The following is a 12,834-nucleotide window of genomic DNA, read 5'->3' as shown; positions in this document are numbered from 1 at the left end:
TTTTTACGCTGATTGTCACCTACCGCAACCCTCCTCCTTTATCCGAGCTTGAGACCGACTAAGTACAAACTATTTAGGCAGAATTACAAAATAAGAACCACAAAATATATATATATATATATATATATATATATATATATATATATATATATATATATATTTCATTGTAGAGACAGTAGAACATGCAAGTAGGGCCATTGGAAGATTGTTGAGAATTGAAGAGTGTTCACACACCCTACAGACAACTTGGTCCATTTTTCTTGTTTTCTTATGATGACCAAGAAAAGAAAGGGTTGTTGAGATTCAGTGCTTGGATTCGCTTGCTTGTGATATCTGTGTCCATTGAAATGAAACATCAAAGGTATCAAGATTCCATATGATCTTCAGGAGCTTCAAAATGTATGCTACAAATAATGCTACACCTTTGATCTTTTCTTAATAACAATAGTTTAATAGAACAAAGGTGGGTCTAAGTTTGGTCACTTTCTATCATAGACCAATCAGATTAATTTGTTCAGCTGCATGTGTACCTTTCCAAATCTCTAGCTAGCACCTGCAAACAAGCACAACAGAACATAAAGTGTACATAATGCTCGTGTGAAGTCACTATCATAATATGAAAAAAGAACAAAACCTAATCATTATTATCAACCATATTAACAGGCGGCTATCCAACTACCCACGAATGTTGAATCATTGAAATTTTATTTTCAATCATTCTGATCCCCCTTTGTATATATTAATATTTTTAAATAAAAGGGATTTGATCATTAAACTATTTTATAAGTCAAAAACTTTCTTAGCTAGTTAATAGTGATTCAATATTTTCATACTTTCTACAATTCCCTCATCATTAACGTGTAATGTGGGAACATAACCATCGCTATAGTCTATAGAGGTCCCATCATCTCAAGTTGGATTAGAATCTATTTATGTTATCAGATTCTTGGTACAGTGAACTTAAAGTCGGTTCATGTTTGACGAATTTATGTTGTTGCACTTTCTAGAAACATTAAAGCAGAGAAAAGCTTACAATACATCATTTAACTTATAGTATTCAGTCAATTTTCACTATTTTCTTTTATTTTAAAAATAATGAAAGATACACAATCATGTGAGAAATTTTGGGCAATGCAAAAAAGATCCAGGGGCCATCTCTCTGTTGTTGGCGGTACGGCATGAAAATGAAAGATTTGTCCATGATCTAGAAAGAAAGATAAGAATATTTGAAAATGGTTAATTTTTCTCCCTATAAATATAGGAGTTCTCTATCTCAAACTTCTCGCATATTGCATATTCTAGCTGCTACCTATAGTTAGCTATAGATATCACTATTGAATTTCTTGGGAAGAAAAAATGAAGGACATCATCCCCATGGATGAAAAATTCTTTAAGATAGTGTTTAGCAAGCAGCTCAAGGCAACAGATCTTGAGCAGCAGTTGATTGTTCCATGCGAAGTCCTCAACAAATAACCAATTCTTCGTCAAAATGAGTTTGTGATCATTTCATTCGATCAGAATGAAAAGCAATGGGAATTTCCCCTAGCCACCCGCAAGGGTAAATATCCCAATCCAACAGTGCCTGCAGGCTCGTGGCATCCATTAGTACAAGAGTTTGGCCTTCGTGCTGATGACTCGGTGGTCTTCTACATAAGCAAATGCGATGAAGCTGGTAAGATACAAGTTCGAGGCATGAGACAAACTATCTCACTTATGGGTACTAAGGTTTGGAATGAGGTGGAAAAGGTTGACAACCAGGCTTCAACATCTCAAGCAAGGGGACCTGCCTAGCTTCAGTCTTGAGGCCTTTAGGGTACCTAGCTCCTAAGGGATCATTATCTATTTCTGCGTCTTAGTTTAGGCATTTGGTTATGCATACATGCTATGGTGTGTGTTTTTTTCTTCTCTTAGTATTGAGAGTCGATGGGTAAGGGTTATAATCGTTGGTGTCCACTCTAGAACAGATTTTCTGGCGTCTTTCACTTTTCTTTTTCGATTTACAAAGAGCGGTCATACTTTAAGAACCTGTGTTTTGGCTGTTGGAAATAGATTTATCTAAGTGTGTTTTAATGTGGGAGATTGTATCTTGCAATTATGTAATGATAAAATTGCAGTTTGTGATTGTGTTTTTGAAATTGTGTGACTATACTATATATATATAGCTGTGATGAATAAATTCATTTGCTTACAAGTCTCCCAAATGCATATGGAAAATGAAATTACAAAATGTATCCATTTAACATATTATCAGATTGTGAAGTGAAACTGATTCTTTTATCTATATAGATGAACAATTCAAGAATTTAACATATAATATGATTGTCTTCATTTCTCTTGACCCTAATTTAACTATGCCAATTGCCAATGCCAAGTGTTCTCCCATGACACATAATCACATAAAAACGTTATTAATGGTGCACATGGGTATGTGATTTATGGTGGAGATATCATTTGAAAGTTCCCATCAAAAAGATGATTTATTTTCGACCATCTCAGTCTACCACTATAAATTTTATCAAGCAGCCTTTATATGAGATTTATATATATATATATATATAATAAATATTTTTTTTTTAAATTAAATTGAATCGAACCTAAATAAATAAAATTCTTAAAATATAAAATTGAACTAAGTCAAATCATCTTAAAGTTTAATCTAAATTATTAAATTAAAATGATTCAATTTAATTTATTTAATTCAAATAAAATAATACACACCTTTAAAAAAAGTCAACTGATTCAAATTATGATAATAATTTAGTTTATTTCTTTTTTTGGTGAGAGAATGTCGATTTCAAATCAAAGATGAATTAACAGTGGTTCTAGAATATTCCTAATTCGAATAAAAGTATAAAATAAATAAGTCAATTAATGCCAAAGTGTTAAGCACATGAACAATGATTGAATGTACCTTTTTATCATATATGCACAAATAGAATAGAACAAAGAAAAAGGCATTTATATAAAATGATAAAGGGCCCCTTTATGATCGATGATTATACGCCATTTATCATACTCCAAGTCGTCTCTTTTATTAAATTAATTTTCTTTTTTTTTATTTTTATATTAAAAAAATTTAAAAATCTAGATGAGAATAATGCGAGCTGAATAAAAATTAGGAACTCAATTATTTTTAAAAAATTTATTTAAATTTAATTTATTAAAAATTTAAAATATAATTATATAATATTTATATATTTAATAAATAAATTTTATTATAAAATTTATATCTTAATCCTTAATCAAATACCTTTATGAGGTTGAGAGTGAAACGTGGTAGTCCTAATACATACAAGAGGCAGAAGCCAATAATTGCTAGTAGCTGGTTAAACTAGCAGTCGTGGGTCCTCGATAGTGGGGATCATTTGAAAGTTGAAACATTGTCTTTTTTTAGATTTGACTTGGTATCAAGTGCATGGACATCTTCTGATTCTGGAAAAATGAACTTCTTGGTCTGATTGCGCCACGTTAACTAAGAAGAAGGCAATTTTTTTTTTTTTTAATTAAGATGGTCAATGGATATGATACGTACAACTTGTTTCATATGCAATAGGTCCTGCTTATTTTTAATTTAATAATATTAGAGCTATTATTTATTTTACTGTCAAGTTCTTATCAGGAAACTTCAGTAATTCTTTTGCAATGTGAGGTCTCGATTGGTATTTTCCATCCTTGAATTTGAATCGTCTCATTATCTAGATGGATTATAGAAGTGGTAAAAAGATTGAATCAGGTGGATTTGAGTATGAATAATTTAGATTTAAATTATTTTAAATTACAAATGACTTTAAATTTTTTTATCGAATTATTAATTTGTGAAGAATCTCTAATAAAAAAAATTGCTTTAATGTCACGACCCAACCTATGGGCCGGACCGGCACTAGGACCTGGGTCAGCCTAAAGCCTCAGAGGCCCATAGTAAGCCTAACTATTCATTAACCCAACTCTAAGGCCCATTTGGGCCCAATTTCAAGAAATCAACCGGACAAAGTCCGGCCATAAAATGGACCTACCAACGGGGAGTTTTTGACTCACCCGACCTGTAAACACAATAAATACTCAGTTGGGGAGCTCAGCTCACCCTCCACATACTTATCAGCATAAAAATAAATGGGAGCTCAGCTCCCTCATCCAATCCATCAAACATGCATAGAATATTAAGTTTACAGGTCCAAAATAATAATTTAGTTTACAGACCCAAATCAAATAAGCATTTCTAACACATGCGGAAATTCTAAGATTTAACAAGTTTATACAAACATTAATAATCGACCTGCGAGGAAGAAAGCAGGTTAACCTCAAAAATATCCTCCTGTGGCTTGGAAAAATATTGAACAGGAGTGAGCGTTCGACTCAGAGAGTAAAATATCAATTTTAACCATAATCTCTATAACTATCTAAAACTAATGCACATTGTAGAGTGAAATGCGACATCAACAACATTTTCACATCATAACATCAAAAAGGTAATTTGGAGCACTTACACACCCTGTAATATCAATCATAATTTATGGGAGCTGATCCCCTATACAGCTCTCTTAAATCCAACCTGGTGCCAGCGAAGAACTCAAGCCGGACTTTCGTTTATTAAACCAAATCGGGGGTCCCAGCGAAGAACTCAAGCCGTGACTACCCCCCAAAGGATCGGGTCCCAGCGAAGAACTCAAGCCGTGACTACCCGTCCTATCCATAGTCCACACCACATCACACGCACGCCAACGCACGCACACTGCTCCAAATTACCACAGCAACATACATGGCGCTTTCACAGTTATGAATGCAACATAAATCGTGCCTAAAGTTTATCTACATAGATATATGCATATAAGTGATGCATGGGCATGCTTGAACATATAATAATAGTGAAATTACAATTAAAATTAATATTTTACTCACAGACTGGACAACGGTCACTATGACAGCTGCGCGGAGGAAGAAGGCTGTCCCGGCTCACCTGACAATTACATTACAATTATTTAATACAAATGACTCCATACAAATCAAGAAAAGACCAAGTACGTCCTAAGTCGTGCCGAAAATCCGGCAGAGTCTCCCCTATACCTAGGACCTACCCAACCTGCAAAATGGCTCAAAACACACTTCTATATTTACAATCCATATATCCACAACTCAATCACATCACACAGCCCCTCCTAGGCCCATCAAATCAGTCATCCATCACAATATGTAGAATTTCAATTTAGTCCTTATAATTTGTCATTTTTGCAAAAACTACCCAAACAAGCTCTAAAAATTCTAAAACTTTGCCCCGCGGTCCTTAGCAATATTACTAGGCTATTGCAAAAAAAATCATAATTTTCTAAGCTATCACGAATATTTTATGGATTTTTAATCCTATTTAAGCACTAGAAAATTACGAAAAAGCAAGGTTCGGGTTTACCTTTGCCGATTCCGACTTCGGGGACTCGCTCGGGACGTCTGACAATGGGGGGGTAGCCAAAACCTCGGTCCAATTCGGAGACTTTTCCGGTAACGGGTTTGTCTGGCCGGAAATTCACAGACCTGGACAACTGTCGAATTTCCGCGAATTGAGGATACCTACACGAAACCCACAATACGAGGGTTAGTACATAAATTTTTTCAGAATTTTCTAAGCTCATTCAATGCTCGGAAAAATACTGCGAAGTTCCGTGGGACCCACCGAAAAACGATGCCGGATAATTTTGAAATTTATATCCTTGCGAAGCTCTCGACGAGTGGAGCGCTATGGTACTCTCGGTTTTCTCGTGGGATTCACGGTTTGCGAGAAATCTAGCCCAAAAGTCAAAATGGGCTAAAACTTCCCGGGCAAAAATTGGACAAACCGCTCGATGGATTTCGGTGTTCTTGGTGTCTATGGAAAGCTCTCGCCGAGTAAATGATTTTAGACACAAGACCCGGTCCGATTGGTGGCCGGATCGGCCGAATTTTGGCTGGGAAGTCGAGGCATTGCGCGCGCACCGCGCGTCGTTTCTGGGGCCGTTTTCCTGCGTTCCAGGCGGCGGCCGGCCGTGGGGGAGGGCTAAGGTGAGGCGCCGGCGAGGTGGGGATGCAGGGGAGGTGGCAGCGCGGCAAGGGGAGGAGGGAGGAGAGAGAAAAGAGAGAGAGAAGGGGAGGAGGTCGGCACGCGCGGAAGAAAAGAGAAGAAGAAAAAGGAGCCGGTCCGATTCGATCGGTCCGATCCGGTCTGGTTCGATTCGGCTGGTTCGATTCAGGATACAAAATTTTTAAATTTTTACTCTGCTTCGGGACCGAAAACAAGGTCCAAAAATTCCGAAAAAATTTCAGAAAACTCAGAAAAATTCGTAGATTCCAAATATATTTTTAGTTTTGCCACGTGGTCTTTAAATTAATTTTTTAAAAATCATCAAAGTTTATATTTTCGGAAAATCGAACCTGATTTTTAAAATCCGAAAAATCTCAGAAAAATTTCCTAAAATTTAAATAAAATTAAAATACCAAAAATGCTCATAAAATAATAAAATTTAAAATTTTGGGGTGTTACATTTAATTTCATTTTTGAAAAAAATAAATAGGAGAGCAATATCTGGTTTGCATTCACGAATCAAAAAATTGTTGAAAAATATGATAATTAACCTAAGGCCACAAGGGTTGGATATAGTGATTTGGGGGTGTCCCACTGATTCCTATCATTACCCAGTTTGAGTTTACACCAAAGCATAACAAAAACTAGTCAAATCTGAATTTAATTAGAATCATTGAAATTGAATTTAACTTGAATCAAATAATTTTTAGTACCAATTTTGATTCTCCTCCTATCCTGTTTCTTTCTAATTGATCTCCTTTTATGATATTTTCTATTGTTCTCTATGCCTAACTTGTATTCTGTTTCATTATTTGTTCTACTATCTGATCTATGGACTAACTTTTTTATCCATACCCGTCCATGATGTGGGAACCCTTACTCATTTAACACCACACTCGGGCGCCGGCATAGCGCGTTGCACTCTACACGCTTGCATGTTTCTCACTACACCCGGACTCCGATGTAGCACGTCATAAGTAGTGGACACCCCAATGTTTATATCATAAGAATTCATATCATGAGGTGTGACGAAATTATTACGCTGATTGTCACCTACCGCAACTCTCCTCCTTATTCGGGCTTGAGACCGACTAAGCACAAACTATTTAAGCAGAATTAAAAAATAAAAACAACAAAAAATATATATATATATTTCATTGTAGAGACAGTAGAACATGCAAGTAGGGCCATTGGAAGATTGTTGAGAATTGAAGAGTGTTCACACACCCTACAGACAACTTGGTCCATTTTTCTTGTCTTCTTATGACGACCAAGAAAAGAAAGGGTTATTGAGATTGAGTGCTTGGATTTGCCAGCTTCTGATATCTGTCCAATGAAATGAAACATCGAAGCTATCAAAATTCCACATGATCTTCAGGAGCTTCAAAATGTATGCTACAAATTATGCTACACCTTTGATCTTTTCTTAATAATAATAGTTTAATAGAATAAAGGTGGGTCTAAGTTTGGTCACTTTCTATCATAGACCAATCAGATTAATTTGTTCAGCTGCATGTGTACCTTTCCAAATCTCTAGCTAGCACCTGCAAACAAGCACAACAGAACATAAAGTGTACATAATGCTCGTGTGAAGTCACTATCATAATATGAAAAAAGAACAAAACCTAATCATCATTATCAACCATATTAACAGGCGGCTATCCAACTACCCACGAGATGTTGAATCATTGAAATTTTATTTTCAATCATTCTGATCCCCCTTTGTATATATTAATATTTTTAAACAAAAGGGATTTGATTATTAAACTATTTTATAAGTAAAAAACTTTCGTAGCTAGTTAATAGTGATTCAATATTTTCATACTTTCTACAATTCCCTCATCATTAACGTGTAATGTGGGAACATAACCATCGCTATAGTCTATAGAGGTCCCATCATCTCAAGTTGGATTAGAATCTATTTATGTTATCAGATTCTTGGTACAGTGAACTTAAAGTCGGTTCATGTTTGACGAATTTATGTTGTTGCACTTTCTAGAAACATTAAAGCAGAGAAAAGCTTACAATACATCATTTAACTTATAGTATTCAGTCAATTTTCACTATTTTCTTTTATTTTAAAAATAATGAAAGATACACAATCATGTGAGAAATTTTGGGCAATGCAAAAAAGATCCAGGGGCCATCTCTCTGTTGTTGGCGGTACGGCATGAAAATGAAAGATTTGTCCATGATCTAGAAAGAAAGATAAGAATCTTTGAAAATGGTTAATTTTTCTCTCTATAAATATAGGAGTGAGAGCTTTCTCTATCTCAAACTTCTCGCATATTGCATATTCTAGCTGCTACCTATAGTTAGCTATAGATATCACTATTGAATTTCTTGGGAAGAAAAAATGAAGGACATCATCCCCATGGATGAAAAACTCTTTAAGATAGTGTTTAGCAAGCAGCTCACGGCAACAGATCTTGAGCATCAGTTGATTGTTCCAAGCGAAGTCCTCAATAAATATCCAATTCTTCGTCAAAATGAGTTTGTGATCATTTCATTCGATCAGAATGAAAAGCAATGGGAATTTCCCCTAGCCACCCGCAAGACTGGTAAATATGCCAAGCCAACAATGCCTGCAGGCTCGTGGCATCCATTCGTACAAGAGTTTGGCCTTCGTGCTGGTGACGCGGTGGTCTTCTACATAAGCAAATGCGATGAAGCTGGTAAGATACAAGTTCGAGGCATGAGACAAACTATCTCACTTATGGGTACTAAGGTTTGGAATGAGGTGGAAAAGGTTGACAACCAGGCTTGAACATCTCAAGCAAGGGGACCTGCCTAGCTTCAGTCTTGAGGCCTTTAGGGTACCTAGCTCCTAAGGGATCATTATCTATTTCTGCGTCTTAGTTTAGGCATTTGGTTATGCATACATGCTATGGTGTGTGTTTTTTTCTTCTCTTAGTATTGAGAGTCGATGGGTAAGGGTTATAATCGTTGGTGTCCACTCTAGAACAGATTTTCTGGCGTCTTTCACTTTTCTTTTTCGATTTACAAAGAGCGGTCATACTTTAAGAACCTGTGTTTTGGCTGTTGGAAATAGATTTATCTAAGTGTGTTTTAATGTGGGAGATTGTATCTTGCAATTATGTAATGATAAAATTGCAGTTTGTGATTGTGTTTTTGAAATTGTGTGACTATACTATATATATATAGCTGTGATGAATAAATTCATTTGCTTACAAGTCTCCCAAATGCATATGGAAAATGAAATTTCAAAATGTATCCATTTAACATATTATCAGATTGTGATGTGAAACTGATTCTTTTATCTATATAGATGAACAATTCAAGGATTTAACATATAATATGATTGTCTTCATTTCTCTTGACCCTAATTTAACTATGCCAATTGCCAATGCCAAGTGTTCTCACATGACACATAATCACATAAAAAAGTTATTAATGGTGCACATGGGTATGTGATTTATGGCGGCGATATCATTTGAAAGTTCCCATCCAAAAGATGATTTATTTTCAACCATCTGAGTCTACCACTATAACTTTTATCAGGCAGCCTTTATATGAGATATATATATAAAATTTTAAATTTATAATAAACCGAGTCAAAACCTTTTATAAAGTTTAAAATAATACACTTTTAACTCAAAATTTTAAGCACGTGTCTTGGCACTTATTAGCACGTGACCTAATTGAATGGGTGATATACCTAGAATTGATCTGGATGACAAGTAAAATGGCCAAATATGATAGTACATGAAAATTAATACAGAGCCGACTCAAACTAATATTATGTGACAAATATTTAATTCAGCTAAAAAATTTAAGTTAAGATAAGTAATTAATGATTTAAATATTATATTAAGTACTATTTTTTAAAAAAGTGTTTTTGGTATTTTTTAATATAATTATTATGTGTTTTTATTATTCAATTTTTTTTTAAATAGGAGTAATATATGAGAGATAAATCTTTTATTAAATAAGAGATTTAAATTTAAAATTATTTGATCACATTCATAAAAGTCTGTAATCGAAGATGTTGACCCCGTATAGCTCAAAATAAGCATTGATTTTGATGATAACAAAACTCAAAGAGAATCTATCTAACCCAACTTCAAAGTGATGTGTAGATTCTTTGTCTTATGCATAAAGAACCTTTCAAGTTGTATCTAAGGAGAAAATATACTTAAAGGCATTTCAAAACAAATTCAAAATGAGAAAAGAACAAGACTATGGAAGCCAAGACTCAAAGAAAAGGTATGAAATGCATAGTGTTAGAGTCTTAGATCTTTTGTGAAAAGAATGGATGAGAATTTAGTCAAATGGAGCTCAAATATGAAATTTTATTTTCTAATTACTTTTTCTCATTATGACCTTGGACACTACTATTGAAACATTTTTTTTAAGGTCTAAATCATTTTACATTGCAAGTTGAAACATGCAGCTATTGACTTAGTTTGCTAACTGGTTTGCTAAAATTTTTAGTTTGCTAATAAGTTTGCTAAAAAAGTTAGTTTACTAACCAGTTTACTGACTGCCACTAAAATTTCATTAGTTTGCTAATTAATCAGAGCTGCTCAACTTCGCACAAAAGGACAAAATAACAGTCATTTTGTCTTGGGCAATGTGTATAACATTCCAAAAGGGTTTCAAACGGTCTAAAATGATTTGGGACTATAAATACACCTTCTTAACTTCATTTACATTTGATGAAAGCTTACATTTGAACTCCAACTTTGATTTTTCATTTATTGCTTTCATTCAAGAGCTTTAAAGTATTTGAGCTACCATTGGCAAATCAACTCATCTCTTCTTTATAGTTTGATTTGTATTGAGTAAGAGTGAGTGTTGAAACATTGAATTGCATTTAAGAGAGGTTGTACAAGCACCTATTGAAGCTTGAGAGAGTAAGTGCTTGAGATAGCACTTGTGAAGGTTTCAAGCTACCTTAGTAAAAGCTTGGTGTTGAAAAGTTGTAAAGGGCTTTTGGTCTCTTGCCTTCAAAAGAGCAAATAGTGGAAAGAAAACTCAAAGAGGGTTCTTTGAGAGAGTGGATGTAGGCTAGTTAAGTCGAACCACTATAAAAATCGTTGTGTTTGATCTCTCTAACCTTGACCTCCTTAATTTTGTGCAATTTGAATTTTACTTGTTGTACATGATATTGAATATTGATTGAATAGATTGAATTGATAAACTTAAGGACATATTGAATGACTTGAGAAATTAAGTGTATATTGTATGATACATGCCTTGTTAAATATTGCCATATACATTGATTGAGGGTTGAATTGCAACTTAGGAACACATTGTTGAAGTATATATTATTTTCATTATATATAGAGTAGCACCTAGTTGAACATAGCCACAATTTTTCATTAGGCTACAAGCAAGGGCTGAAAAATTATTAAAGTCCAATTCACCCCCCTCTTGGACTATTTTTGGGACAACAAATTGGTATCAGAGCCAGACTCTCTTGCTTAGGGTATTACAACCTTAGAGTGATCCATAATGGCTGGTTCATCTAGTAATACTGCCGGTATACCCGCACCATTAGCTGAAGGCTACTCAATCACTAGACCACCACTCTTCAATGGCACTAATTATTCATTTTGGAAAGTAAGAATGAGAAATTTCATACAATCTGTAGATATTGATGCATGGAGAATTATTAAAAATGGTCCACATGTTCCTCAAAAGAATGGTCCAGGAACTACAAAAGTTCCAAAACTTGAAGATGAATATGATGACAATGATTGGAAGAAAATTTCTATAAATGCTAAAGCTATTAATATTTTGCATTGCTCACTTGACCTTAATGAATACAATCGTGTTTCAGGATGTCAATCTGCTAAGGAAATTTGGGATAAGCTTGAAGTGACTTATGAAGGAACTGATGTTGTTAAAGAGTCCAAAGCAAACCTTCTTATTCGAGATTATGAGCTGTTTGAAATGAGGCCAGGGGAGTCAATTGCGGATATGAGTACAAGGTTTACTGATCTTGTAAATCTTCTCAAAGCACTTGGTAAAAGATTTGAGGAAGCTGAACTTGTGAAGAAAATTCTTAGATCACTTCCAAAGTCTTGGGAAGCAAAGACAACAGTTATCCAAGATACCAAAGATTTTAAAACATTCACCTATGATGAACTCATTGGTTCTCTCATTGCACATGAGATGGTATATAAAAAGGATGAAGTTGAAAATGAGCAAAAGAAGAAGAAAAGCATTGCTCTCAAGTCAAACATAGATGAAGATAAGAAGAAAGGAGTTGCATTCAAAGCTGATTCTAGGGACAACTCAAGTGCTTCAAGTGAGGATGATGATGAATGGCTATGCTTGCACGAAAATTTAAAAGAGCTTTCAATAAGGGAGGAAGCAAATACAAGAAATTCTTAAAAAAGTATACTCCCAAGGATAAACACTTCAGAGATTCAAAAGAAGAAATTGTATGTTATGAGTGTCACAAACCTGGACATATCAAGCCCAAATGTCCATTACTCAAAAAGAAGAAAGGAAAAGAAGATAGGAGCAAGAAAGCTATGAAAGTAGTATGGAGCAACAGTGAAGAATCTTCAAATGATGAATCAAGTGACAAAGAGGCTGCTCTTCTTTGTATGATGGCACTTGAAGAGAAAGTCAAGAGTTCACAAAAGGAAGAAGAAAGTGACAATGAGGTAAATTCTTATGAATCTCCTAATGTAGAAGAACTTGAACTTGCATTTGCTAGAGTATATGATGAGTATATAAATTACAAGAGAAAGTGCACTAAAATAAATTTAGAAATTGAATCATTGAGATCACAAAATATTGCCATGTTCAAT

The 12,834-nt window shown here is 34.5% G+C and overlaps 1 protein-coding gene across 1 annotated transcript; it reads left to right on the top strand.

The window, feature by feature from the left end:
- The first annotated feature begins 8,420 nt into the window (after positions 1–8,420).
- LOC110653034 (uncharacterized) lies at positions 8,421–8,813 on the top strand. Its single transcript, XM_021808654.2, has one exon. The coding sequence runs from the start codon at positions 8,421–8,423 to the stop codon at positions 8,811–8,813; it is 393 nt and encodes a 130-aa protein (XP_021664346.2).
- The last annotated feature ends 4,021 nt before the right edge of the window (positions 8,814–12,834 follow it).

The sequence above is a fragment of the Hevea brasiliensis genome, chromosome 14, assembly GCF_030052815.1.
Source record: "Hevea brasiliensis isolate MT/VB/25A 57/8 chromosome 14, ASM3005281v1, whole genome shotgun sequence".
Lineage (NCBI taxonomy): Eukaryota > Viridiplantae > Streptophyta > Magnoliopsida > Malpighiales > Euphorbiaceae > Hevea > Hevea brasiliensis.
Note: the sequence above shows the minus strand (reverse complement) of the source record. Positions and strands in the feature narration are given on the sequence as shown.

What these genes read in the sequence shown, in the direction of transcription:
- LOC110653034 (XM_021808654.2), top strand. Translation starts at nt 8,421, where the DNA reads ATGGATGAAAAACTCTTTAAGATAGTGTTTAGCAAGCAGCTCACGGCA.